This window comes from Mauremys reevesii, linkage group 24 (assembly GCF_016161935.1).
Source record: "Mauremys reevesii isolate NIE-2019 linkage group 24, ASM1616193v1, whole genome shotgun sequence".
In the NCBI taxonomy this organism is placed as follows: Eukaryota; Metazoa; Chordata; order Testudines; family Geoemydidae; genus Mauremys; species Mauremys reevesii.
Genome location: NC_052646.1, coordinates 19,024,092 through 19,050,372, shown reverse-complemented (window position 1 = coordinate 19,050,372; position 26,281 = coordinate 19,024,092). Strand labels below are relative to the sequence as shown.

The 26,281-nt window shown below is 51.0% G+C and overlaps 3 protein-coding genes across 3 annotated transcripts in view; all 3 read left to right on the top strand.

Annotated features, from left to right (window-relative positions):
• LOC120390224 (sialic acid-binding Ig-like lectin 10) overlaps window positions 1–26,281 on the top strand; it is a 112,035-nt gene that overhangs the window by 42,502 nt on the left and 43,252 nt on the right. The gene's annotated exons all lie outside the window — the stretch shown is intronic.
• LOC120390231 (sialic acid-binding Ig-like lectin 10) lies at window positions 3,355–4,786 on the top strand. Its single transcript, XM_039512696.1, has 2 exons — window positions 3,355–3,478; window positions 4,300–4,786. Exons 1-2 carry the CDS (start codon window positions 3,401–3,403, stop codon window positions 4,489–4,491), a joined length of 270 nt encoding a protein of 89 aa, XP_039368630.1. The 5' UTR covers window positions 3,355–3,400; the 3' UTR covers window positions 4,492–4,786.
• Window positions 23,778–26,281, top strand: part of LOC120390226 (myeloid cell surface antigen CD33-like) — an 83,260-nt gene continuing 80,756 nt past the window's right edge. The window contains exon 1 of the mRNA XM_039512686.1: window positions 23,778–23,848. The gene's annotated coding sequence lies outside the window, so the exon portion shown is untranslated. The remainder of the gene's footprint in view (window positions 23,849–26,281) is intronic.

Below are 26,281 nucleotides of genomic sequence, written 5' to 3'. Positions count from 1 at the left end.
GTTCCCCCTGAGATCCCCCCAGGCTGTCCCACCGCATCTCCTCACCCCCTCCCCTTTCTGCCAGGATCGGTGGAAGCTCTAAATGGGGCAGAGGGTTAATGGGACCCAGTCACTATCCTGCAGTAAACATGCTCCGGGGTCAGTGCCCAGAGACCTCGGCCCACCCTGCCCTAGGGCAAACCCACGTTAAATGGCTTGTGACCCTCGCGCTGCAGATCCAGGGCAGAGGGAAAATCAGCAGCCGCCTTTGCGAGGTGAAGGATCAAATCCGGCATCAGTGTAAGGACGGCCCTTGTTCCCTTCAGCCGGATGGGGATTTAGCAGGAAACCGTCCCCGTGTCTGCGCTGCAATCAGAGACCCACAGCCCGACCCAACGGACCCAGGCTCTGAGCCTTGGCGCCGTGGGGCTTTGAGGCCAGCGTGGACGGATCCTATCAGGCCTGGCCAGCCAGTATCAGCGTCCGGCTGTTCTGGGTGTTGCTTCTAGCCACACTTCTGGGTGCTACCCAGGCCTGGCCGGCCAAGCCCCAGGGGCAAAAGGAGAGGGCTGGGGAGAGATGAACCTAGGGGAGAAGGCAAAGGACCCATGATGGGGGTGTCTGATGTCCCTGGTGATGGCTGGGGCTCAGCCGGAGCTGGAGGAGGGGTTATTTAGAACCCTGGCTATGTCCTGCCCTGGGGAGGGCACGTGTGGGGAGCAGGACGCTGAATGCCCAGGCACCCGGCAGACTGTGGCACTGAAATGGTGACACTCACTCCAGTACCCAGGTCTGAGCAGCCCGGCTCCTCATTAGTGACTCTGCCAATTAGGCCGAGTTTTGACCCCCGGTTTTGGTCCCTTGGGTTTCCATTTCCCACGGTTCTGGTTCCCCGGCGCGGCCCTAACCCAGCCCCTGGGTTCCGTCGGGCGTCTCTTGGGTGGGGATCAGTCGGGTCTGTCGCTTCCCTTCCCCGCCCACGGGTCTTGTGTCACGTCAGGGACTTTCCCGTCCCCCAGCTGAGCTCACAGCGAGGGGACGTGTCTAGGCTCAGTGACCACTAGCACCCCCCACCCCCGGTGCCATCCAGCCCCCCTGATCCCCCCCCCGTCTGGTTTGTGTTACAGACCCGCCCGGGCCCCCCAGCATCACCGGGACCCTGACCAGGAATGGACGCCCCGGTGAGAGGCCGCGCTGTGAGCCCTGGGAATCAGCGAGCGCCTCCCAGTCACGCTCTGCCCACGCTCAGGGCCAGGCCCCAGGCTCAGCCGGGCCAGGCTGGTCCGTGCCCGGAGGGGAGAGCCCGAGGCAGCCTCAGGGCTGTAGAGAGGGTGGAGGGGGGAGCAGGCCTGGTTCCCTCTGTCTTCAGACCCCAGAGTGGCATTAAGGGGGCACTGGGCAGTGTGGAGGAGGTGGCTTAGGGACCGATCTCTGCGACGGAGACCTGCTGCCATGGAAAGGCATCCACTCCGGAGGTGGCTGCATCTCGACTCCTTTGGAGGGGATCTCCGGCAGGGGGGCCTAACCTGCCTGCTCGTCTCTTCCAGGGCCGGCCCCATTGGGAGCCGAGGGCGACGTTGTGTCTCTGGAGACCCAGGAGGGCGACTCCCTGAGTCTGCGCTGTGAGGCTGGGAGCAGACCTGAGGCCACTCTGAGCTGGTCCAGGATGAACAGGTCCCTGAGTCCCGGCCAGGGAGGGGCCGGGCGCCTGGAGCTGCCAAATCTCAGGATAGGGGACGCTGGGGAGTATCGGTGCTGGGCAAAGAATTCCTACGGGTCGGCCAGCCGGGCCCTGTGTGTGCACATGCAGCGTAAGGCTCTGGGGGGGGGCGGGGGCATGCTGCAAGGATCAGGACAGGGGTTCAGTGGAGGGTGTTGTGCTGCAGGGAGCGGGGTTGAGGGCTCAGCAGGGGACACTGGGCTGCAGGGGTGGGCAGGGGATCCATGGGGGGGTGCTGGGATGCAGGGGGGGCGGAGCGTAGTGGGGGTTGCTAGGCTGCGTAGCGGGGGGTCAGTGGGGGGCTCTCTCCGATCTAATATGTTGCCGTGGATATTTCAGCTCTAGAGAGGACTCTGCAAATCACCATCTCCAGAGCTAACAGGAGCGACCCCCAGCTATTCCAAGGTATCACTAGGGGGCGGGGAGGGGGGCACAGGGCCTTCCCCTCTAGGGGGTGCTGGCCCCGATCCGGCCCCCGGGCAGAGACTGGCTGGCTCAGGGTGCGAGTGGCTTCATGTTATTTCTATTCCCAGATCACAGCACCCTGGTGGCAAATGGGTCACAGCTCTCGGCCCAGGAAGGCGACTCCCTGCGGTTCCTCTGCTCCGTCGCCAGCAGCCCCCCCGCTGCACTGGGCTGGGTGAGGGGGGGCCGGGCTGTTGAGGGTACCCGCCCCATGGGGGAGAATCAGCTGCAGCTGGAGCTGCCCAAAATGACGTCCGAGGATGGGGGGCTTTACGGGTGCTGGGCCCAGAACAAGGAGAGGTCTGCCCAGGGGACGTTCCAGCTGCAGGTCGAGTGTGAGTGGGGTTAACCTGTGGGACTCTCTGCCACTGGGTTTCTCTCTCAGCGACAACAGTCGGAATCTCTTGCTCTCTGCAGACAGCCCCCGGCCGGGGACCAGGCTGAACTCGTCCTGCCAGCACCAGGAGTCCACCGTCAGCTGCAGCTGCTCCCTGCGCTCCCACCCCGCACCTCAGCTCCAGTGGCAGGTGGACGGGGTGTCCCTGGCTGGAAATGGCTCATGGGGGGCCCTGCAGGTCAGCTCATGGGCCCAGGGGGACGAGGCTGTTAGCACCCTGAGCTGGATGGGGAGCGGGGACGGGGGCCACCAGATCTTCTGCCTCGGCTCCAACCGCCACGGGAGCTACGCCACCCTGCACTTTGAACTCAGCCCGCCGCAGAGAGGTGAGACACTTGGACTCCTGGGTTCTGTCCCCAGGTTGGGGAGGGGAGTCAGGGGCTGGGAGCCAGGACTCCTGGGTTCTGTCCCAGCAGTGCCCCGTACTCTGTGTTTTTTGCAGGTGCGGAGGAGCCTGGCAAGCTGGGTGTGGGGGTGGCCTGTGGGCTGGGGGTCGCCGTCGGCTTCTTCCTTCTCGGGCTCTGTGTGATCAAGTGAGTCGAACGCCTCCTGTCCTGACCCCCACCTGCCCCTCCAAGATCCTGCTGAGATCCCCTGCCATGTCCTCTGGGTTATTCCAGCCCTCCCCTCTCCCCAAGTGAGACCCCTCCCCGAGCCCCTCTCCCTTGCCTATCCCAGTCCCCTGTGCTCTAGCCTCCCCCCTCGTGTCCCCATTTTCTATCTCCCCATGGGGCTATTCTATTCCTGACCCCCACCAAGTTTCATGCATCTGTCCTGATCCGTTTCCCCACAGGCTGTGGGGCCAGGATCTGGCGCCCCCTAGTGCTGAGGCTGGGGAAATGGCTAACAGGAGCCAGGACGAGCAGACAGTGGATGATACCAGCCTGATCTACATTAACGTCGCCACCATCCCCATGGTATGTACCTGGGGGGAGCAGGCGACCAAGCCCACCTGCCCTTCCCACCCCACCCCTTCTCTGCCCCCTCCACTTCTTCTCCTTCCCACCCCCTTAACGAAAGCATGAATATAAGCCAGGTTTTCACTGGGGATCCCGACCCACCACCCGTGCCCGGTGCAAGAAATGCACCCCTGCCACCAGCCTGGGCACCCCAAACTGCATGGGATTGGCTCCTGCATGCAGAAAATGCACCTCATCCCTCAGGCCTCACTCAGAGGGGAGGACATGCAGTGAATGCACTCACATGCGAACACAAAGCGCATGGGACTAGAATGGGTCTTAAATGCTGCCAACCCCTGGGTGTCTCCTGAATGCACCAGCTGGGCAAGAAATGCATGTATGTGGCTGCCTTCTATGGTATTAGATATATATGCTCAGATAATGCATGCAGGGTGCACCATGTCTGTTCCAAATATATGCACCCTGCAGAGAATGCAAAGAATGCATCAGAATAGTCTATGCAACCATGAGATGCATGGGATCAAATCATGCATGCACAGTGCATAAAATGTGCACAAACCCATGCATCTTGCTAATGTGTGGCCTGTGCAGCTGAGACAGTTAATGCATTAACCGAGCTGGTGCTGGCATGGGATCGGCTCATGGTGCAGCGAGTGTGAAACACACCCAATCCCACGCCTCTTTCTAGTGCATGCCTGATGCCGGAAATGCATTTGCAGGGTGGGTGGGGGAAACGAGGCCTGGGGCAGCCCATGCAATCAGCTCAGCAGGGTGGTTGCAAGTCTCTGCCTGGTGTCTCTGCCTTGCTTCTCACTCAGGATCACAAGAGTCCAGCTGCCCGCCGGACCAAAGGCGTCCAAGACGGGGCTGCAGCAGCACAGGCCCTGCTGGGCCCCGGGGAGCCAGATGAGCTGCACTACGCCTCCATCAACTTCTCCAAGCTGCAGTGCAAAGGGGGGGAGCCGCCGGAGGCCCCCGCCATGGAATATTCCGAGGTCCGGTTGAAATAGCCCCCTCATGCCATGGACCCAGGCTGGGTGTATCTGGCCTGTCCAGTGCAGGGGTGATCATAGTGAGGGGGGGGAAGGGGTCGGCCCAGGGCTGGACTTGCGACGTGGGAGACCTGGGTGCAACTCCCTGCTCTGGCCTGGACTCAGGGCAGAGTCAACTAAGCCTTGGAGCTGCTGGAGCGCTGCATTGAGGGGAGGTATCCCAGAGTCCCCTGCAGCCGGGTCCCAGAGCCTGCCCCCTCCCAAACCCCACTGCCCCCGGGAGAAAGAGCCTTTCACCCCCAGCCACAGAGAGTCTCTCTTCTACCCTGCCTGAGCCCTCACCCATTCGCTTCACAGATGGGCGGCATGGTGACGCTCAGGGGCAGCAGCTGGCAGGAGCGGAGGGAGGGGCTTGTGTCTAAGGTGCTGGCTTGGGACTCAGGCTTCCTTGCTTCTTGTCCCTGCTCCACTGAATCTGCTGTAGGTGAGGCTGAGCCAGTTGCTGCAACTGTCTGGCCTCACTTTCCTCACCTTGAAAATGGGGATAATAATGGTGCCCTGGGCTAGTCATGTTATAAACTCTTAGGGGCAGGGACTGTCTCTCGCTGTGCCTGGCACAACAGGGCCCTGGTCTCTGTCGAGGTCAATCAATGCCATGTGATTGTCACTTTGTAATAACAATGTTCTATTGAAGGTAACGTGTTCACTCCCAAGCTAAAAGCATCCGTCTGTGAAATTCCCTGTTTACAAGCTGTTACTTGAAATAGATTTTCATGTATCATTTTTTGTCACGGCTGCTTTTTTAACAAAGGGCCACTAACAACTATGACTGATTTGTGTCCAGTAAAGTATCAGTTTTCACGTCTGCCTTTCCCTTGGGAAAACCCCGATCGCAGTTGGTTTCTGGGCAGGGTTGGGCATTGCACGGACCTGTTCCCAGCTGGGGCAGAGACTGTCCCTCACCGTGTCTGGGCAGCACCCAGCTGTCACGGAGTCACAGGACTCATTTTGACTTGGCTACGTATGGCCCCTGGGAGTGACAGCCCCCTGGGACAGTTGCACTTTCTCTCTCTGGGGTTAGGGCCTCTGGCCCCATCGCCTCCTGGGAATGCGCCTCTGAGCTGGCCTGTCTCTGCCATGGGCCCCCTCAGCGAGTACCTACTCTCCGGGGCCTGTTACTGTGGTGGAGGAGATCGGCTTCCATTATCCCAGCTTGCCAGAACCTGCAACTACCATCACGAGAGTTCACCAGACCCCCTCCAAGCAACTATGCTGCCTGTTGGAGAGGGGGACTTAGAGGCTGCCACTCACTTTTCCAATGTGATGTATCCGAGTCACGGCACCAAGATGTTAGAGGGCTTCTTCCTTCACCCTCCCACTTCCTGGTCCTTCTCGCATGAACAGAGAGCGGCAATACGTGAAGTCCAAAGGAATATTCTGAGCTATACCTTAACCCATCATTTTACTGAAATCTATCTGTTGGTGCCATTAGGCATATCCCTAGATAACTCAGGAGGGTAGAAAAACACAGTATTAATGAAGCTTTTCTGTACCAGGCCTGAATGGACCAAAGTTATTTTATGCTTGTCCAAAGTGCTTCCATATTAAACTCTGATTGAACTCCCAGGCTAGTATTGAGAATGGAATGTGTAACAGCTTCTTATCAGTGTAAGACACCAGAAGATAGGGCCCCTTTTTATTACTTGTGTTTAGTTTAGAAAGAGGGGAGGGGAGACAAGGTAATAAATTCAGAAGTAAACCAAGGTAACAGCCTTGAAAAGTTACGAGATAAATTGTTTGCTGTCAAGGATGATTTAACCTGTTTGATGTAATTGTTAACTATACACTATATGTACTATATAGGAGTGGGGAGGAGACTAGTGGGGGGTAATGAGGATGCCTTATTGAAGTCATGTATAAGAAGACACACACAGCTTGTATCTGTGTGCAGGATTTGAGATTGTAAATATCTCCCTGGCACCTTACTTGGGCTCAAATAAACTTTTTCTGCATTCTCCACTCTGGTGTGATAATTAGTGCGACGCACACCGGGCAACGAACCACTGTTTGCTGCCTCAGGCCTTTTTGGGCTGGCAACATATCTAACCAGTCCTAACATACTGTAACATAATTCTCTAACCAATTATATCCCACTGCCCTAATTAACTTACACCCAGCAAAATTAATTATACAGCAGCCAGAAACAATTAGAGAACCTGGAAGATTAACAATAGAAAAGTGGGGGCTATAAAGATGAAACAGACAGAAATGAGGGTTTCACACCCACAACCCCTGAGAAGTGATTTCTTGCCAGACAGGATGCTGTCAAACTAAGTTTTCTTTAACCATCTTTATCTGGTGGCGATGGGCACTATCAGGACAGGATTGTCTTCCTAACAGCCCAGTCGCACCTTATTTCAGTGTGACGGGTTTGGGAGGTGAGGATGTGACCCTTCGCTTCCCAGCTTATAGCTGCCCCTGCTGCTTAGCCAAAGGCCTTAGCCTAACAACCAGGCCTCAGACTGTCACAGTGAGAGAAGGCCCAGACACAGGCAGACTGTGGTTTTGATTCTTTCTTTTATACCTCTAGAACTAGCTAAATGTTAAACATACACCTAAATTCTTAAAGGATAGGCCTTTACAGGCCTGAATATCTATATCCTAATACTCCACCCCCTTTTTTTTTTCTTTTGGGGTCCTCCTGCCCAGGTATCCCTGGAAAAACATAGGACATATGGCGACACATTTCCTGATAGGGCCAGGCATCAAGGTGGAAGGTGTCGATGCTCCATCTGTCCCACTGCCCCTTGTGCAGTACAATGCCCGGCACCTTCTCTGGTACAGACATACAACACCCATTCCAATTAATGCAGCAGACTTCCCATTATAGAGGGCCCGAGAAGGTTGGGTCTGGGCTGTCTAGTACACTAGAGGGGGGAGGGCTTACTACATTACTTATAGGTTATAATTAGTGTCTGTTCTCTAGGGGGTTGTGCCCCCCTTGATCATTTCCATATGCAACGTAACAGAAATATAGCTAACAATACACAAGCCGCTATGATAATCCGCAGCAACACCGAGAGTCCTGACCACTGCAGTATGGTCCAACATCCTGGCCACCACCAAGAACCCTGCTTCTCCTCCTTTGACAGGGTTAAAATTCTGTCAGCGCCATCCTGTCGTGTGTATTGTAAGTGTGTCCAACTGTTGGCGCCTGCAGCAAGTTGCTCTTGTAATTTTTGTGTACTTTTGTCCATATTGTGTGCCCATTGATATCCACAGTGAACTCTGGTATTGTCCAAACCAATTCAACTGCTTGGTATGGCCTGGGGTAGTAGGTGCTGGTTCGATTGTTTACAACGATTAAGTCCACTGATTCATTGGTGCACCATAGTCCAGGAGACAGTGTACAGAAGTTCATAATTTGGTTGTATACTGGAAGGATTTTGCCTCCTAGTGTTATATTGCAGGATTGCATCCATTGCCAACAGAATACTCCATATACACTACCCCTAAATGCCCCCCCTTTGCAATAGGCCATTGATCCTGCTCCTCCAGAGTCATAGGAGAGGGGCATATCCATAGTCCTCTGGATATACAACTGCTTAATGTGATGACTGTCCAATTTACCCCATTCCACTTCCCCACACCTATTTCCCAGTGGCTCCCAATGCACTCCCCCTTCCCTAGTTACTCCCATAGGGTTTAAGGGGGCCATCTTATTTGCATTTCCTTTACATGGTATCATAATAACAATTACACAAGAACTTTCCCCACAGGTCAGGGATGTTATTTTCCGGGTAGATGGGTCTGTTTTTGCAATTGTGGATAAATATGGGCTTGCCTCCCGATTTAACACCGAAGGCCACTGTTCTGATCAAGCGTCTCTCATAATATGGATTAACATTAACTGAGCATTTTGAATACTTACACACACTTCTCCCCATTTTAATCTTCTGAAGCCATCCCCCACCCATGTCACCAGGTCCCCTGCCCATTGAGTTAATTAGAAGTTTACCTCTACTGCTGTTCTACACCCTTTGGCAGCTGCTGATAGTTGCTGTGCTATTCATTCACTAATTTGTTGTTGAAATCTCATAGTTTGGCTTATCAATTGTTTGGTTACCCACTCATCCCCCAGATTCCATGTACCCAGTGTGGAAGCAGGGAAAGAAAGAGAGGGTTTAAGTGCAGCCATTTAAGTGTCCGAGACAGAACAACTGTTGAGCTAAGTCTTAGCCTAATATCGCGAGACCTGTAGAAGCAGAGTTCACGTCAGAAGCGAGCAGAAAACAGCAGAATAGCCAGTGTGACCTAGCCTTGAGATAATGATCTTTTTGAGAAGAGAGTGAGAAAATACTGGAGTAGATAGCAAATAGTCTAAATAAAATGTAGATGTTTTTAATTTCATGCACGTCACAAAGAGGTATAAATGCTTGTGTGATTTTGCTTGTAGTTTGTAGAAACTGAGGCATAGGTGCTCTCTGCCAGTTGTATTCTTCCCCTGCAGTTGCTTGAATAAAGCTGTCTCTGATTTTGTTGCTTCCAACCTGAGAGTGGAGTTTTGTTTCTTCCACAATAATTGGTGCCATGTGACTCAGATGGCTACACCTGGCTGAGGCAGTGACTGCTACTACGGACCGTTCCCCTTCAAACCCCAGGCCAACTCAGAGGTAAGAGACCTTTTGAAATTTCTATTGGGGTCAGAGGAGGACTGACCCTGGGGCTGTTTGTCCCCTTGGGCTCACGCCATGTGAACTTTTGTTTATGCAACAGGATCAGAGACAGAGGGGTGTGGGGGAATTGGTTGCCCCATATAAGGTTAGTGTATGCGTACGTGGGGCTAGGAAATGTGTTGTTGTCCCAGGGTAAGCCAATGTGTGGCTTAGGTCAGAGCTATTGAGTTGAGGGGTTGTGGTAACGCCCTCGGAGAAGAACACAGGTGTGTTCAGTCTGGACAGAGGGTTTGTGGTAACGCCCTCAGGTTAAAAAAAACAACAAAACAATGCATCGTGGTATAAAGAAATAGAGGCGTGTGTGTGTGTGTGTGTGTGCCAACCAGTGTAAATAAGGGTCATCAAAAATGCCCAAAGCTCCCTGCAAAGCCAAAAGCTCGTGACCGGGGACATCTCTAACGCAAGCTCAGTGACTGCATCTTAGTGGATCGGTAAAAAATCCGACCCAAGGTGGGCTGTCTCTCTGCATGGCATAACAGGCAAAAAGACTGCCTGGGTCTAGGATTGTGTAACCACATCTTTCCTCCCTGTCATAAACAGATAGTTAAGGGTTAATGCCTCTTTTACCTGCAAAGGGTTAAGAAGTTCACCTAGCCTAGCTGACACCTGACCAGAGGAACCAATGGGGGAACAAGGTGTTTCAAAAGGAAGGAGGGAAGTTTCCTTTGTTTAGAGTCAGTTTCAGCTGGAGTGGAAAAGATCAAGGAACCAGCCTCTTATCAGAGTAGTAAGTTTTAGAAAAGAATAAATAAGTTTGTTTATTTTCTTTTGCGACGTTGTCTTTGTGCAATTAGGGGAATAATCAAATATGGGTATTCTTGTGTGTACTAAGGTTTTTGCCCAGGGGAACATCCTGTGTTTTAAATCTGTTGTCTGCGAGATCAGCTTGTATGCTGTCTCCCAGAGGTTTTTTTCTTTTACCTTTCTTTTCTTTAATTAAAAGCCTCCTTTTTAAGAACCTGACTGATTTTTTTCCTGTTTTTTTTAGATCCAAGGGGATTGGATCTGGACTCACCAGGGATTGGGGGGGGGGGGGAAGGGAGGGAGAAGGAGTAATTCTTCCTTGTTTTAAGATCCAAGGGTTTGGATCGGTGTTCACCAGGGAATTGGCGGAGGAGTCTCTCAAGGCTACCCAGGAAGGGGAAGGTTTTGCGGGGGAAGACAGAGTTTTCCAGATGACTCAGACATCTGGATGGTGGCAGCAAAACCAGATCTAAGATGGTAATTCAGTTTAGGGCTTCTCATTCAGGTCCTCATATCTGTACTCTAAAGTCCAGAGTGGGGGTGAAACCCATGACACTCCCCCTCTCCTCCCCACCTGAGCCACTGACTGATCTGATCACCTTATTGGAAGCAATTAAAGTACACGGCATCATCTCTTTGAGACTAGCTGACGCTCTTTGCTGAAAGGAGGTGTAAAAAGGTCGTAAACATCCTCAATCAATCTGTTTCCCATCCTGTTACCAAACCTCTCTCTATTTCTGTGGGACCTATTATGGACCGACATGCATTTTTGCTTAGTCCACCTTCTCCTGTTAATCTATGAGGGAGAGATTTATGATGTAAATGATGTTGTACTATCTATTGTACACCAGATGGCGTATTCTTAGACGTTCCTAATGAGAATACGAATCTGGTACTGGCTAGTCCCCAAACTCAGCAACCAGTTCAAGTAAACACAGCTCTCGGCAATGACCTTGCTAATTTGTTATCGCAAGGTGCCTGCTTGCCTTTGGTCTCAGCATGCGAGCAAAGTGGGGCAGATTCAAACTGCACAGCCAGTTAAAATCCTGGTTGACCCTTCTAAGCCCCTTCCGAGGGTACCACAGTACCCACTGCGCCCCGATGCAGAGAAAGGTAGAGCCCCAGTAATAGATTCTTTATTGCAGCAAGATATTATTGTTCCTCTGATTAGCTCTTGTAATACTCCTATTTCCCCTGTAAGGAAACCAGGGAAGAACACTTTTCGCTTTGTTCCAATCTCTGTGCGATTAGTGCTGTTGTGTTTCCATCTTTTCCTGTGGTTCCAAGCCTTGTAGCTATTTTATCTTGTATTCCCTCTACAGCGACTTATTTTACTGTTATGGATCTTTGTTCAGTTTTCTTTTCTATTCCTATTCACCCCGATAGCCAGTATTTGTTTGCCTTTACCTATAAGGGACGCCAATATACCAGGACTCGCTTACCCAAAGGGTGTACAGAATCACCTTCCTTCTTTTCTCAGATCCTAAAAAAGGATTTGAATGATGTGGTCTTTCCAGGAAAATCGGTGCTTATCCAATATGTGGATGATCGTTTGCTTGCGTCTCCTTCCTTTTGATTCTTGTAAAACTGATACCGTGGTTCTTTTGCCTACTCTTGCTTTAAAGGGTCACAAGGCCTCTCGGGAAAAGCTTCAGTTGTGCCAATCTAGAGTGCGCTACCTAGGTCACGATATTTCATCTGGTTTTCGTCATCTGTCAGAATTTTGTATGACAGCTATTCTAAGATTATCGAGGCCTGTTACTGTATCTCAAATGCGAACCTTTCTTGGCATGACTGGATATTGCAGACAGTGGATTTGGGGTTAGGCTGCAATAATCAAAACACTTCAAGAGTTAACTAAAATGGACACCCCTGAGCCACCCTTGTGGTCTCAGGAGTCAGAAGAAGCGTTCATAGCTATTAAACAAGCTTTATCTAGTGCGCCTGCGCTGGGACTCCCTGGTTATGCTAATTAAAGTAAAGTAATTCTTTACTGTCATGAGCAGAATGGATTTGCTTTAACACAGAAACGTAAAAATAAACACCGTACATTAGCTTATTACAGCACTGTGTTAGATCCGGTAGCAACTCGCTTTCTGCCATGCCTCAGGGTGGTGGCAGCAGCTGCCCTGGCTGTACAAGGATCTGAATCTCTTGTTTTAGGCTCGCCTTTAACTGTTTCAGTACCTCATGCTGTAGCAGCTCTTCTATTAAAATCTAAGGCACAGAATTTGTCTACTTCTAGACTTACCAAACATGAGCTTATTCTGTTGTCTTCGTCTCATATTACTGTGGCTCGGTTCCCCCTTGTAAATCCTGCCCCTCAGTGAAGAGCCTAATAATCGTGTATCTGTTACTTCTATTCTTACCCGCCCAAGGGAAGACCTCACTGATGTGCCTTTGCAAAATCCTGATCTTATTTGTTTTGTAAATGGTGCTTGTTTGTGAAACTCTAAGGAAAAATGAGTTGCTGGTTATGCTGTTTGTTCTTTATATTCTGTTAGTAAAAGTTCTTTCCTTCCCTCTGTCTCTTCAGCTCAGATTCTGGGCTTGTGGCTTCGACACGGGCGTGTATTCTGGCACAGGATCAAACCGTTACTATTTACACTAATTCTCGCTATGCTTTTGGAGTGGCTCATAATTATGACGTACTTTGGAAACACAGAGGTTTCCTTACTTCCTCTGGTTCCCCCATTAAGAATAGTCATTGTGTATTTGCTCTTTCGAATGCTCTTTTGTAGCTCGAAGCTGTTGCTATTGTACAATGCATTGCTCATTCAACCCCTCATAATAAAGTTACTCATGGAAATGCTTTGGCTGATTCAGCAACCAAGGATGCGGCCCTTTCTGGCCCTCAGACTGCTTTTATTTTTGCCTTTATTAAGCAACCTCCACTGGCTTCCCTTGACGACCTTGCTAGGTTTCAGGAAATGGCGTCAGAGACAAAAAACGTTCTTGGAGGGTTGCTGGATGCATCTTGGACCCTGATCACCTTTGGCGCTTCTGAGGCGGCCGCCTGGTTGCCCCGAGGGTGCTTCTGCCCTATCTTGCTTCCGTGCACCATGGGGTGGTGCATGGGAGCAAAGGGGAGATGCTTGCTGCAGTGGGACACGATTGGTATGCCCCAGGGTTTCCTTCTGTGGCCCAGCATTACTGCCAACAATGTTCAATCTGCCAGCAACACAATGTTGGTAAAGCTGTTTAAACCAGACAAGCAGCCCATCCCCCTCCGTGGGGACCGTTTGTAAATATTCAGATTAATTTCATTCAAATATCTAAATGTTATAGTTATGAATATGTATTGGTATTAGTTGATGTTTTTTCAAGCTGGGTTGAGGCTTTTCCCTGCAGGTGGGCAGATGCCAAGTCTGTTGTGAAAATTTTGCTCAAAACCTTTGTACCAAAATTTGGTACACCCGTGTGTATCAACAGTAACCGTGGCGCTCATTTTACTGGACAGATTGTAAAAATTATGTGCAGCCTTGCAAATACAACACAACCTCCACTGCCCTCACCATCCACAATCTGCTGGGTCAGTGGAACCTCACAATGGGATTCTGAAAAACAAACTGGCTAAAATTTGTGCAGAGACAAATCTCAAATGGCCAAATGCTTTGCCGTTAGCACTGATGAGCACGAGGGCCACTCCCAACCGAAAGACTGGACTCAGCCCACATGAGATTTTGACAGGGCGCCCGATGCGACTTCCAGTAGCACCCCCACTGGCCATTGCTCATATGGACATTCATTTGATGGATGATATGATGCTTAGTTACTGCCAGGCACTAATGAAATGTGTTAAGTCTTTTTACTCCCACATAAAAGAAGCATTACCCAAGGGCCCTGAACAGCCCTGCCACTCCTTGGAACCAGGAGATTGGGTCTACGTAAAGGTCCACCAGTGAAACACTGCTTTGGCTCCACACTGGAAAGGCCCTTACCAAGTCTGGCTGACTACCAACACCGCTGTGAAGTGCCAAGGACTGACCGCCTGGATCCATGCTTCTCACTGCAAAAAGACCCCTCTGCATTGAGATGATTCGATATCAACTGCTGGTCAGCTTGTTTCTAATTCTGGTACTTCTGCTCCTCCTCCTGAGTGGCAGGAGAAAAGGACAAGGTGAAGGGTGTCAAGGTTAGACTCAGGACTCACCGTTTGTCAGACCACTCTGTTTTATTAGCACAGCGCTCTGCTAATAACACCCAGTTTGTGTCTTGCATGGTGCTCACATTATCTATCTTATTTAGACAGATAAAAGGGCGCAAACTTAACAAGATAACAAAGGAAGCAGAATTTGATACGTTTACCTGGGCTAGACATGCATATCATATTTCCTTACGAACTATTACCGATCTTCTGTTAATGTTTCACCATTAGCTTCAGTGGACCCACTGTTTATGACTTAATGTTTCTTTTTCTGACACCTGTATTTCAACATTTTTTAAATTTCTGCTTAAAGGTACATACAGCATTTCTTTAATCCATTCTTATTTTTACAATATAATTCATTCTACTTTCAAAAGTGCTAGTGACCTCTCCCTTGTCCACTGATGAAATCATTGTGTCATCAGCATTTGCAACAGAAACCACAGCCCTACAAGGTAATGTGCTGGTAACCTCTCCCCTGTATGATGCTAAAATACAACAGTTCCAAGAAAGAAGAAGGAACACTCATTCTGCTGAAACCACCAAAGTCCAGAAGTTCCTCACTACAAAAGACATTAAGAATTGGCCCTGGTGGAAAAGAAGGACTATTATAAATAGAAGCAAGGGGAAGTTGTCACAGTATTTGACAAAGTTTGTTGGGAGGGTTTGGGACAAGGAACTACCCTGACAGGACAGTTGCTGTTCCAAGCTAATGATAGCTGTGTATATGTTAAGGCCACCATTTTGCTAGACATGCATTTTAATCTCACTACGACTGCAGGAAATCACACTATTTCTTAGCCTGCAGACAAAGCCCTTCAATTAGACCTTAGGTGTCAGATTTCTTTTAATTGGACCACTTTGATACCAGACCGGTTTCAAAATTTACACTCGCTCCTACCAGAAGTTCAGAAAACTTCTGACTTACAGAGTCAAATCCGTGTGCTTCAGAATATATTTCAAATTGAAAAAGCATGCTTTTCATACAGCCTATAGAGTGTCTACTCTGTGTACTAATTATGATGCAATGTGCTATGTAATTAAGGCAGTGAAACAACCCCAGCATATTATTACAATGAGGACATTACTGCTCATATTGCTTTTGTTTAGTGTAGGAATATGTTATTGTTGTAAGGGATGTACTAACAAAAATGCCTTTCATGTTCACACTAATCATGCATTATCGTTATATCCATTTAAGACTTATAGGGCTGATTCTGATCCTCCTGAGTTAGAAACAGAAATACAAGGCTTGATGCAATTGGAGATTTAGGGTACATCCAGACTACCCACCAGATCGGCGGGTAGCAATCGATTTATTGGGGATCGAATATCGTATCTCATCTAGACACGATATATCTATCCCTGAACGCGCTCCTGTCAACTCCGGAACTCCACCAGGGCGAGCGCCAGTAGCGGAGTCGACAGGGGGAGCCGCAGCTGTCGATCCCGCGCCAAGAGGATGGGAGGTAAGTTGAAATAAGATACATTGACTTCATCTAAGCTATGTCCATAGCTGAAGTTGCGTATCTTACATCGACCCCGCTCCCCAGTGTAGACCGGGCCTTAAGAATGTTCGTTGTGCTAAAGAAAGCACAAAAGAGGGGAGTGTAGAAGCAGGGAAAGAAAGAGAGGGTTTAAGTGCAGCCATTTAAGTGTCAGAGACAGAACAACTGTTGAGCTAAGTCTTAGCCTAATATCGCGAGACCTGTAGAAGCAGGACTCAAGTCAGAAGTGGGTAGAAAACAGCAGAATAGTCAGTGTGACCGAGCCTTGAGATAACGATGTTTTGAGAAGAGAGAGTGAGAAAATGCTGGACTAGATAGCAAATAGTCTAAATAAAATGTTGATGTTTTTAATTTCATGCATGTCACAAAAAGGTATAAATGCTTGTATGGTTTTGCTTGTACTTTGGAGAAACTGAGGCAGAGATGCTCTCTGCCAGTTGTATTCTTCCCCTGCAATTGCTTGAATAAAGCTCTCTCTGATTTTGTTGCTTCCAACCTGAGAGTGGAGTTTTGTTTCTTCCACATGGGCAAAGGTCTCAGAGATGCTTTACACTTATCCTGCGCCGTCTCCACCCTCTGGCAGGGGTCACAGGACCTGCAATACTGTTGGACTGTGTCAAAGACCCCAGGCCAGTAACAGTTCTGCAGCAGCCTCTGCCTGGTGTGCCGGATGCCCTGATGCCTCCAAGAGGGGAATATTGTGGATGAAGTACAATAGCCTTCGGCGGTACCTGTTGTGAACCACCACCTGCCTCCTGGCTTTCCAAGGTTCATTTTGCCCCAGGCCAGCCCATTCCTGGTACAAGAATCCCTTCTCCCAGAGGAATCTTTCCCTGTGATCTTCCCTGAGGGGTCCTGCACTGCTGTGACCAGCAAGGGCCCTCAGCTTCTCTAAAGAGGGATCCTCCTGCAGCTCCGTCTGGAATTCAGCTGCTGGGTTTGGGGCCACAGCCCTGGTTGGCTGTGCCTCAGTTTCCCCGCCTTGGGACAGAGTTTCAGGGCCAGCCCTGTTGAGCCCTACCCTCAGTGCTTGGCTCCCCCCTCATTGGGAGGTCAGATGCTGCCGGACCAAGACAGGGTGTCCCTCACTGGTTCTGGCTACAGGTAAGGACCAGAGCGCTGTGAGTACCATCTGGCCAGTCCTCCAAGTCAGCACCCATTAACACCTCCATGGGTAGCTGATCATGCACCCCAACGTCTTTCAGGCTCTCCTTAGCCCCCAGTTTCAGATGTATCTTGGCTACAGGCACCTTGACGGGGGCCCTAACACCTCCCCTAAGGGTTAGGTATGCATCAGATACTAGCTGTTCTGGGTCCACCATCTCCAGCCGGGCCAGTGTCACCTCTGCGCTTGGGTCCCAGAACCCCTGGATGCTCCTTCCCCCCACCTCAATGAGGATGATGTGGCGATTATTCCCCCAGGTCGGTCAGCGAATTGAGTGTGGGTGGTCTGGGGCTGGAGCCCTGCCTTCCCCAGCTGGCCTGGGCTGCCGGTCCCCTCCCCCTGTGACAGCCTTGTCAACTGCAGCCCCCTTGAATGGCGGTGCCCTCTCCAGGTGGGCTCCCACCCAGTTGACACCCCACAGGTTCTACTTTGCAACCATTTTCTTCATCCTCAGGCACTGGGCAACCTTGTGTCCTTTTTGGCCACAGTAATTACATTTCAGGTCCCGCAGGTCCCACCAGGGAGGTCGGACTGGCCTGGCCTTCATGGGCACCCCTGAGATGGGCTTCCTGGAGTCCCACCTTTGAGCAGTGGCTGGGTGACTCCCCTCCGCAGGGTCAATCTGGTTCAAATCACCAGCCTTCTCAAAGGCTGTGAGGTAGGCATCGCTATCCCCCCACCCACCCTCTTAAACTGGGGTCACAATGTGGTGTCCAGATTCCCTGCAGAACTGGCATTTCAGGGTCCTTCTTCACTTACTCCCAGCAGGCCCACTGGGCCCATCACTCCTCCAACTCCAGTTCATGCTTTCGCTGTTCTGTATGGTCCCCTCGTTCTCTTTCTCTCTGTCCACTCTTCAAGTGCCAGCACCTTCACTCTCAGCTCCAGCTCCAGTCTCCGCAGCTCCTCCAGGGAGAAACCTGATTGGGGAGCCCCGCGGCTGACCGGGAATGAAATCTAATAGATTCCCAGCTGCTACACGGACTGTCCCCCTGGCTACTCCCAGGCTCTCCGGGCATCCCGGGGGCTCTGCTGGGATCTGGAACTTGTTTCTCAGACTAGTCACTCTACCAGCCAGGCAATCAGCTGCTCCTGGGTGAGCCTCCCAATGCTCAGCCCTCTCTCCCTGCACAGACATGCCAGGTCCCTTTTAGGGAGCTGGTTATAGGCCATTTCCTCACTGGTTCCTCCAATTCCTTCGTTTTATTGCTGGCAGCCACTCACTGCAGAGCCCCTCAGCTCGCAGCCAACTGTCTACAGGGGGCATCCATCTGTAGTAGGAAGAGACCCTGAAATATTCGGCCGCGTATCAGAGGCCTGGTCTGAGGCCTAAGGCCTGGGCTAAAGTAATGGTCAAAACTTACTAATATAAAGCAAGGCCAGGTTGGGAGCAGGAGGCAGGCCCTGCTCGCAGAATTTGGCAAGCACAGGGATGATGTTCCCAGGCACAGAACACGTTCCAGAAGGGTGGTACCAGAACACCTCCATACCAGCACATTCCCCACAGATACCAGGAACACGCTGACCCATCCGAAAGAGGAGGTCAGGATGACAGGGTGATGGATGTTTTGATCGAACCAACATGTACAAGGTAACGGGAGATCCATGGACACATCAATGGGTGGCACCCTGATACCTACGGGTGATGCATAGCTTGTTTGTATTGAAGTATAAAGATGTATCTCACAGGGAGTTGTACGGGGAGATTTTGGCAAACCAGTAAAGTGCCTAAAACCACTCTGGCTTATTGTTAAAGGAAGCTTAGTCAGCAAGCTGTAAATTGGCCATTCAGCAATCTCGGCTTGATGAATGGGGGGACGGTGTTGGGAGCCACAGCAAGGGCAGCTTGACCCCACGTCCTTCCTGATAAGAATTGTGTTGAAGTTGCTGATACATGCATTTAAAAAGAGCAGGATGTACCCTCAGGAATGTCTATGGGGGTCTCAAGGCTGCAAACCCTGGAAAGACCCACACCTGGTTAACCAATAATCAGAAGGAACCTCTTGCTGAAATTGCTTACTTAACAAGGTTTCTTTCAGGGACATGTCAGTCTATTACTAATGTATAAATAAGGGGAAAAAGCTTGAGATAGTTGGACTCGTGTAGGGACTCTTTGGGACTCTCTTTGGACTCTCCCTCTGGATACATTTTGCAGACCCCACCAGCAGACAGAAGATTTGGCCACTGGAAGCCTGCCGCTGTGTCACTCGAGAGCCACATTCAGCGTCGGTAATTATCAAGGGTTGGGGGTGTTTTACTAACCTGTTGCGGATGTGTGTAAGTGCTTGAGACTAGTAAAGTTTAGCTTTAAGTGAAAGCACTCTTGTGTCATCCTGTTTGTACCAGTCATCTATCGGTCGGACGGCCGTGTCTCCCCTGATTTATTTCCTGACACCTCCTCGCACAGAGTAAAAGTTACCAAGAGCTTTGGGTTGAAAGAACCCCGGGTAACAGAGTGTCTTTGTCCGGCCAAGGGGATAGTGGAAAGTCCCACCACTAACTGAGCTGATCCATTGTCACAGCATATATGTGCTAGCATAACTGTAGACATTGATCCGGGGAGCTAGGACCATGCTTTGCTGACAATAAACCTGACCAAACGATTTCACATCTTGATGGATCTTGTGGTCACTGGGTGGATCGCTCGAGGTCTGCTGGTCCGGCTGTGTGCGCAGAGCTGGGACGGCACACAAGGAAAACACACACACAGCCGAACACCTGACGACACCACCAACCAGAGCCATCCAGTCCCTAGGACGGACTGGGGCAACTGAACAAAGCTCCATGCTTTGGGGGACCCTGGTTAGCAGCGGGCCTGGCGCCAGCGGCAGCAAGCGACCCAGCCCCAGCCAACCCCGCTCCGCTCTGCCCTGCTGGATCCTGGGGTCGCTTGAGGGAAGGGGTGAAAGCTGGAAACAGGTGGGGCAGGAGCTTGGACCAAGGGGTGGAATGGGAATGGGCAGAGGGCAGAGTAGGGGCAGGAAGAGGTGGGGTGGGGCCTTGGGGAAGGGGTGGAGTTGGGTGGGGTCAGGCCCGGAGTGGGGCATTGTCCCGGGACCCGAACCCCCCTAGGGGCGGCCCTGCCACCAACCATCCTCTGCTACCAAGTTGTCACAGACTCACAGGACTCTCTCCTGGCTCGCTGTGGTCCTTGGGAGGAACCCCCTTCAGTGTGACAGCCCTTCTCGAGGGTCCATTCTCTCTCGAGGTGTCATGTTATTAATGTGAACTGGGACCGTATAGATCATTGTTGCAGTGGAGGAGCAGGGGGCAAGTGAGTTCCCCACTTTCCCAGGGGTGGTGGGGTCGGTCTTCAGCCCTGGGGTGGCAGGCTCCAGCCGTGGGGTTTCGGGCTCTAACTCCGGGCCCCGGGGTCCATCCCTGGGCCTTGTCCCCTGGGCTTTGGGCTCTTTCTCCTGGCCACTCAGTGGTGGGCTCTGGCCCTGGCCATGCAGCAGTAGGCTCCAGCCCCAGGCTCATCCCTCCCACCCATAGCTCCCACTGACTCCCCAAACACCGCATCCATCCCTCATCGCCCTGGCCCCCACTGACTCCCCAAGCCCTCCATCCAGTCCCTATATTGCCCCTGACCCCCACTGCCTCCCTACCCACCTCCCCATCCGGGGCTTAATTTGTCCCCTGGAGCGCTGGGCTGAGTCAGTCTGCTGGGAAAAGGGATACGTGTATGTTGGTCCCTTTTCCCAGCAGACTTAGGAGCTATCTGGGAGGCTGGAAAAAGCTCAGGGACCGACTCTGTGGGTGCTCCCGGGCTGGAACCCCCATGGGAAAAAATAGTGGGTGCTGAGCACCCACCAACCACAGCTGTTTGGCGGCTCGGGGAGGGGTATGAGGGATGACAGAGCACAGCATTTGGCGGGGGAGGGACCCTTTGGGGAAGGGAGCAGGGCGAGGTCAGGCCTCAGTGGAGGGGAAAGGTGGAGGCGCAGGGGCAGCTCTAGAAATTCCGCCGCCCCAAGCAGGGTGGCACGCCGCGCCGCCGCAGAAGTGGCTGCCTCTGGTGGAGCATCCGCAGGCATGAGCCACGGACCAGCACACCCGCGGAGAGAGGACCTCAGCAGTCATGCCTGCAGCAGGTCCGAGCCAAATGCCACCAGGCCCGGCCCTGCGGAAGCGGAGCAAGGGCCGGGTCTTGGGGAGGGGGCAAGAAGGGGTGGAGTGGAGGCAGGGCAGGTAGAGCTGGGGTGAAGCATTCCCTAGGGAAAAATAAAAGTCTGCTCCTATGGTGGAAAGAGCTATTGATGTACAGGGGTCACTTTTCACAGCAGCAGGCTGTCATTAGATTAGCACAACAGAGGGCCTGGGTTATTTCCTCTGGAAGAAGAGAGACTTGACTGGATCCCTATGGGATGGGGCCAATAGTGCAGCAGCCATTTTGAATATTCTTAAAAGCCAAGAACATTATGAGAAATTGGGGCAACTAGAGAAGGCCACTGGCACAGCTAACCCACGTACAGGCTGGAGTTGGTGAGTTACATGTTCTTTCCACCCTTAGTTCTATGACCCAGAAGTTGCTGACAGAGATGGTGTTGAATATCACTGAGGCTGGGAAGGCATTGCAGTGGGATTTAGCATGTTCAGACATTCAGGATTTCCTGAATGACCAGCTGATGGCCATTCGGAATGATCTTGAACACCAGTCTAGGCCCAGTGCCCTTACAGACACATCAGGAATACCATCTGATCTGTGGCCACAGGGACATACTTGGACACTTTTTGGGTGGAAGTGTAGACATTCACAGTGCTCCTTCCAAGCATTTGGACTGGTTAGGGGTGGTGTGGGCTCCCACATACCGAATCCTGCCGGGTCCATGAGGAGGATGCATGTGGGACTGGATTATTCACCGTGACATCTGGGAGATTAGACCGCCTGGTATGCCTAGCCAATTTATAGTCAGTGTCCCTAGAATAACACCTGACATTTTGGATAGGAATAGGGAGTCAATGGACATTTTGGCTGTTAGAACCCCTACAGCTTCGGTGTATCCATAAACTGAAGCCAGGGGAAGTTGTCACCGTTCATGATAACGTTTGTTGGGAGGGTAGAGGAGAAGGAACTACCCTAACAGGACACCTACTTTTTCAAGCTAATGATAGCTGTGTGTATGTTAAAACCACCACATTGCAAGATATACATTTTAATCTCATTACCACTGCAGGCAATAATATTCTTTACTGGCCTGCAGATAGAATTCTGTAAGTAGCCCTTAGGTTCCAGATACCTTTTAATTGGACTAGTTTAGTACCTGGATGGTTTCAAGATTTGCTTTCATTGTTACCAGAGGTTCAAAGAATCTCTGAAGTAAAAGGGCAAATTCACATGCTTCAAAATATATATCAAGTTGAAAAGAATGCCTTTCATACAGCTTATAGAGTGTCTACTTTATGTACTAAGTATAATGTATTGTGCTTTGTCACTAAAACTGTACAACAACCCCATCATGTTGTTATTATAGGAATGTTATTTTTCGTATTGTTGTTATTTAGTTTAGGATTATGTTGTTGTGGTAAAGGAAGTGATAATAGCAATAACTTTCATGTCCAGGCTAATCACGCATTGTCAGTCCATCCAATCAAAACTCCTAAGGTTGAAACATCTGATGTAGAATCTGAGATCCATGGCTTAATGCAAATAGAGGTTTGGAAATATTTGTTGTACTAGAAGTACAAAACCGGGGAATGTGGAAGTAGAGAAAGAACTGACAGGGATTTGTAAGGGATCTTAATGCAAGACAGTCTCTGTTAGCAAGAGTCAGGCTAGCTGTAACCCTAATAACGCAAGATTTGTAGAAGTGAGGATTGTGTGAAGCGAGTGGAAAAGAACTGTGTGAGAAATTGTTTCGACCTTGTGTAGATAATGTGTAGATAATATGAAATGTAGACTGGAGTCTCTTAAGTGAGAAAAACAAGATATCAGGATGACCTATGTATAAACACAATGCAGCTGTTGCTTATTATTGTCTGTAACAAAAGTATAAATGCTGCTGTAATTGTTTACCTGTTGAGAGACCTGTCTAGGAAGGGGAGACCCTATCTCCTAGAGCACTCTCTCCCTGCTGTCGCTGCTAAACAGAATAAAGTATCTGACTTTGCTGCACCCAACCAAAAAGTGAGAACTCTGTTATTCTCCGACAGCCAGCAGGACTAAAAAAGCAAAAGTAATAACAACAAAAGACAGGAACATTCAAAGCCCCTTATTTGTGTTTCTATTCCGTACAGGTCCAGGAAAGAATAGAGAGAACTGAACATTATTTTTATTATTGAGTCTGCAAAACCCCCTACAAAAATGAATGACAATAATTTCGAGATGGATCTGTGCATATTGCTTTCTTTCTTCTAAAGTTAATTCAGTATTTTAGGATTTAGGAAGAATTCTCTGAGCGGTGCCAGTGAGCTCTTTGCAGCTGCCCCACCCCAGAAGTGAACGTGTCTCAGCTCCGGGTAAGTGATTAGGATCTGCAGCCTGTACAATATGATAAGAGGTGCAAACTGCTAGTGTTAAAATATCGTTTTGTAACTGGAGACAGCAGAAATAAAGGGTTAGAGCCGATGCAGGGGCTGGGCACCCCACCACTACTCGGTTCTGTCCCTGGCTCTTGGAGGTGAGGGAAGTGTGGCAGTAGGGGGGCTGGGAGCCAGGACTCCTGGGTTGTTTCACAGCTCTGGGAGGGGAGCAGGGTCTAGTGGGTTACAGTGGAGGGTGGAGGCAGGGAGTCAGGACTCCCGGTTTCTGTCCGAGCTCTGGGAGGAGAGTGAGGTGTAGAGGAGCTCAGAGTCTGGACTCATGGGTTCTATTTCCAGCCCCACAAGCAATATGCAGCCTGCCCCTGTTGCAGGGAAGCCACAGGCAGTGCCAGCCAGAGGGAGGGGAAGTTGGCAGATGCTGATTCTGGGGTTTCTGAGAAAGCATCTCCCCCCAACCGCCCCTGCCAGCACCCACTTCTGCTTTCAGGTTCCTGTGCATGCTGCTTTCCCAGGCTCCGAGTCACAAACCCTGAGGAACCCGGGCTGCAGGGTCGGAGAGCCGGGTGCTGAGCCCCCCTCTGCAGGTCTAGGGGTGAGTTGAAATGGGGGGGAGGGAGCTGGAAGGTCTGCGGAGACTGGGCTGCCCCTTAATCCCGATCTGCAGACCCTTGTTATCCCAGCCCTGGGCTCCCTGCCCCCACAGCTCTGCCGGTGCCCCTCCAGCCCAAGCAGAATCCCTCCCCAGGGCTCCCCCAGCATGGGGACCACACTGGAGGCGTCGGCTCCAGGGGCCACGTACAGCAGGGGGTTCCCCAGCTCCCATCCCTCAGCCTCCTTCCCGAGAGCACCTGAGGGCAGCAGAGGGATGGTGGGAAAAGGAACTGCCGGGGGTTCCCCTTCCCCATATGGGTGGTTTTTGGGGGCAGGGAGGGCAGGTATTGCAGAGGGCGTATTTATAGATACCCCAGGTTGAGCACATATGTGCAAACTTCTCACCCATAGTCCCACTGAGCTCACTCCATTGCCCCCCATGGAGTTGGGTCAGCACAAAGTGTGGCCCAATTCACATGTGAGGAGGGGAAGGAGGGAGTGGGCCCCACCATTCTCACAAGAAGGAAGAGGATGGAGGGTCCGTAACACTGACAAGGAGGGGAGTCCCAGCTGCAGGAGGAGCAGGGTGGAGTGGGGGAGGGGGGAATGCAGCTGAGGGGCAGAGAGGGCAGTACTAGTGCCCCACCCTGTCTGCAGAGGGGAGGAGCCATGAGCTCTCTGCAGCACCCCCACCCCAGGGACGATTTACCCACGTCCAGTTCCACTGGATCCCTGCAGAACCAGCCCCTCACCGTGCGACACCATCACGGTGGGGGCGGGGGGCTGAGTCAACAGGCTGCAAACAACAGGGGGTTTGGAGGCAAAGCACAAATCTGGGGATTTAAAAACCCAGTCTCAGGATTTTGAAATCCTTTTTCAGCCAATCACGTGATTCTTAGGGGAAATCTCAGGATTTATTAGAGAATTTTGGGGCAGGGGGTGGGTTCCTGATGTTTAAATCTCAGGATTTTTTAGCGAATCCTAGAATCACAGACCCACAGGGTGAGAAGGGACTACAGGGGTCACCTAGCCCAACCCCTGCCAAGGTGTAGGATTGGTTGGATCTATCCCAGGGGTCCACAATACAGCACCCGCGGGTGCCATGGCACCCGCTGGGGCGTCTAAGTGTGCCCACATACTGGCCGGCAGATGAGCATCAGTCAAAATGCCACTGAGAAGCAGCGTCATCCAGAGGCATTGCCACCAAAATGATGCCGAAAATCAGCAGCATTTCGGCCACGACGCCTCTGGATGACACTGCTTCTCGGTGGCATTTCAGCGGCAACGCCCATCGACATTGCCGCTTTTTGGCAGAATTTCGGCCAATGCTCGTTCACTGCCACGGTCCTCTGTGGCTTGTCATCTGGCGCCTGCCAGATGAAAAAGGTTGGGGACAACTGATCTAACCCATCCCCGACAGATGCTGTCCAGCCTCGTCTCAAAACCCTCGAGTGAAGGAGCTTCCACAATCTCCCTGGGCATCTGCTCCATTGTCCAACTGCTCTCACAGCTGGGGAGTTTTCTGTGAGATTAAATCTCAGTCAACGCTGCTGTAGTTTGGACCTGTTGCCCCTCGTCCTGCTCTCTGGGGTGAGAGAGAACAACTTTTCTCCAGCTTCTCAATGGCAGCCTTCCCAGTACTTGAAAACTGTGATAATGTCCCCTCCCACCCCACCAATCTCTTTTCCAAATTAATTATACCCAGTTCCTTCAGGCTGTGCCCCTAGGGCTTCCATTCCATCCCTTTGATCCCTCGCCTCTGAATCCTTTCCAATATCTCTGCATCCTTTCTATACATTGGTGACCAAAACTGGACACAGTCCTCCAGCTGAGGCATAGAGCGGTACTGTCACCTCTCCTGACTTGCATGCTCTGCCTCTGTTCATGCAACCTGACATTGCATTTGTTTTTTTTTTTTTTTTTTGCAACAGCATCACATTGCTGACTCCTGTCGAGGTTGTGATCCGCCACAACTCCTTCTCAGCAGTGCTGCTGCCAAGCCAGTTCTTCCCCATCTTGTATTTGTGCATTTGGTTTTTCTTCCCTAAATGGAGCACCTTCCCTTTGTCCTTGATGAATTTCATTGTGTCGGGTACGGCCCAATTCTCCAATTTATCAAGATTCTTCTGAATTTTAGCTCCATCTTCCAAAGTGTTGGCAACTCCTCCCAGCTTTGTGTCATCTGCAGATTTGATCAGTCTGCTCCCTAGTCCTACATCCACGTCATAGATAAAGATGTTAAACACCACGGGACCTAGAACAAATCCCTGTGGAGCCACACTTGAGACCTCCCTCCAATCCCACATCATTCCATTAACAGTTACTCGTTGTTTGCGGTTGTTTAATCAGTTCTGTATCCACTTAATGGTAGTTCCACCAAGTCCACATTTCTCTATAAGAACAGCCAGACTGGGTCAGACCAAAGGACAATCTA